This window comes from Monoraphidium neglectum (assembly GCF_000611645.1).
Source record: "Monoraphidium neglectum strain SAG 48.87 unplaced genomic scaffold scaffold03483, whole genome shotgun sequence".
NCBI lineage: Eukaryota > Viridiplantae > Chlorophyta > Chlorophyceae > Sphaeropleales > Selenastraceae > Monoraphidium > Monoraphidium neglectum.
In genome coordinates this window covers 4,446-6,478 of record NW_014010146.1, presented here as the reverse complement: position 1 = coordinate 6,478, position 2,033 = coordinate 4,446, and the positions used below count along the sequence as shown (strand labels likewise).

Sequence of the window (2,033 nt, the reverse complement as noted above, 5' to 3'; positions counted from 1 at the left end):
GGCGAAGGTAGGCGCGTCGCGTGGCCGTGCGGCACCTGTGCTTGGCGCCCACGCGGCCCCTGGCACGAATTGTAACCCTGAAACGACCCAGCTGGTCCGCACTTGCCCGTCAGTGTCGCTATGGTATCGCTCTTTCCCTTTGCGCAGCAGAAACGAGTGGGTGTTGTTCAAGGTGTTGCAGGAAGTGGAAGGGGCGGGCCGCGCCACGCTGTCCCGTCACGCGACTTGCAGCGTCCTTATCCGGTTTAGCGCCGCCGCGACCTCGAAGCGCCGCGGCCGCGCGTAGCTGCCCAGCAGCTGCCGCGGCGACAGGGCGTCGAGGCCCTGCGGGGGCGGGTGCGGACGGGTGGAGGGGTGGAGGGGTGGTGGCGTGTATGCTACCGGTGGCATCGGCAAGGATAGTGCATTTGGGGGTGGAGCACCGGCAACAGTGTTTCTTGGGGTCGAACGGGCCGCCTAATGATGAGATCAAGATGCTGTGAAGCCAGAGTAAAGCGCGACTTGCAAGCTGCACCCACCGCAGGCGGGTGCGCCCCCTGCCGCCAGCCCTCCCCCGCTGCCCGCCCCTCGCAGCCACTTTTGCACCACTCCCAGGCGGCAGCCGGAATCCAGGCCCCCACGTCCCTGCAGCGCCCGACGCCGCTCCAATCCACCGCGCATCGCCACCCCATCTCGTCCACAAAGTGCGAGTCCCTGATCCCTGCGACCCGCATGATCCAAAACCCTGGTCCACACCTTTTGGTCCAACTCGGCCTCCAGCTCAGCCAGCAGCTGAGTCAGCGTCCGCCGCCCGCCGCCGCCGCTGCCGCGTGCGACGCGCGCGTGCAGCCACTTGAGGGCGTCGGCGATCGCCCGCGTCTGGGAGCGGTCCACCAGCTGCGCGGATGAAGTGATGCGGCAGTGGTTTTGAAACAACAACAGCGACAGCTCGAGCTCACAGCAGGATCGTCTTCATGCTTTATGCAAGATGAGGTCAGACCGTGTCGAAGGCTGTGAATTTTACTTGAACCGCGGCAGGTGAGATCGGGCCGTCTAGGGGGAGCCAGATTCGATCAGATCAGATCAGATGAGATCACCTGCTCCACAGCCGACAGCTGGACCTCCTGGCTGCCGTAGCTGATCAGCCCCAGCGCCCGTGCCGCCACCTTCAAACCGTCGGGCCCCTCCGAATACACCGCCGCCGGCGCCCGCTGCGCCACGGGGCCGTACCCAGGGATATGCACCGAGCGCCCGCCGCCGCCGCTGCCGCCGCCGCCGCCGCCGCCGCTGCTGCTGCTGAGGCCTCCGGCCGGGGCCGGCGGGGCCGCGGGTGCGGAGGGCGCCGCGCCGGCGGCCGCGCGGTCGTGGGCCGCCGCGATGTCCCGGGCGCGCTGAGTTAGATCCAGGACGCGGTAGCTGTCCATGCAGATCACTGCGCGCGTTTGAACCGTGCCCATGCGAAGGGGCCGAGGTCGAGGGCGGCGTCAGGGGGTTACCAAGAGACGGGCCGCAGGGGCGCACTGGAGCGTAGCCCGGGACTGACGACAACAGGAAGGCGCGACTAGAAACCGTGTGTGGGAAGGCCACCCCTGATGCAGGACCGGAGGGCCCCTTAGTTTGCCCAGAACAGCACAACCGAATCGCGTGCGTCCTCTTACTGCCCCGCACCTGCATCGGCCAGTCCGAGGTAATCGCCGCTGCCGCCCATCACCAGGATCGTCGAGACGCCGTGGGAGCGCAGGGCACTGTTGCATGTTTGGAACGGAGAAATGCGAACGCAATCGTGCGGTTGTAGTGTGCGTGTGTGTTTGAGTACGGTGAGCGTGTCTTGTCCTTGTGTGTGTGTGTGTGTGGGGGGGGGGGTGTTTATGCGTGTGCGCGAGTGCGTCTGCCAGCATGATGCGGACAAACACGGCTGTTTCAAGGTGAGAAGGGGCACACCCAAAGGGCGTGAGGCAGCATGTGGCTGCAACAGCCGGCCTCGTCGCCCACAGCGCGCGCAGCTGCTGGTGCCCGCCAGCGGCCAGCGGCCCGCCCCCCCCCCCCCCCCCCCC

At 67.3% G+C, this 2,033-nt stretch overlaps 1 protein-coding gene across 1 annotated transcript; it reads right to left on the bottom strand.

The window, feature by feature from the left end:
- Positions 1 to 216: 216 nt before the first annotated feature.
- Positions 217 to 1,687, bottom strand: MNEG_12868 (hypothetical protein; the record flags this gene model as incomplete). The annotated part of the gene is made up of 4 exons (XM_014038661.1): positions 217 to 324; positions 736 to 876; positions 1,077 to 1,411; positions 1,648 to 1,687. 4 exons carry the CDS (start codon positions 1,685 to 1,687, stop codon positions 217 to 219), a joined length of 624 nt encoding a protein of 207 aa, XP_013894115.1.
- Between the last annotated feature and the right edge of the window lie 346 nt (positions 1,688 to 2,033).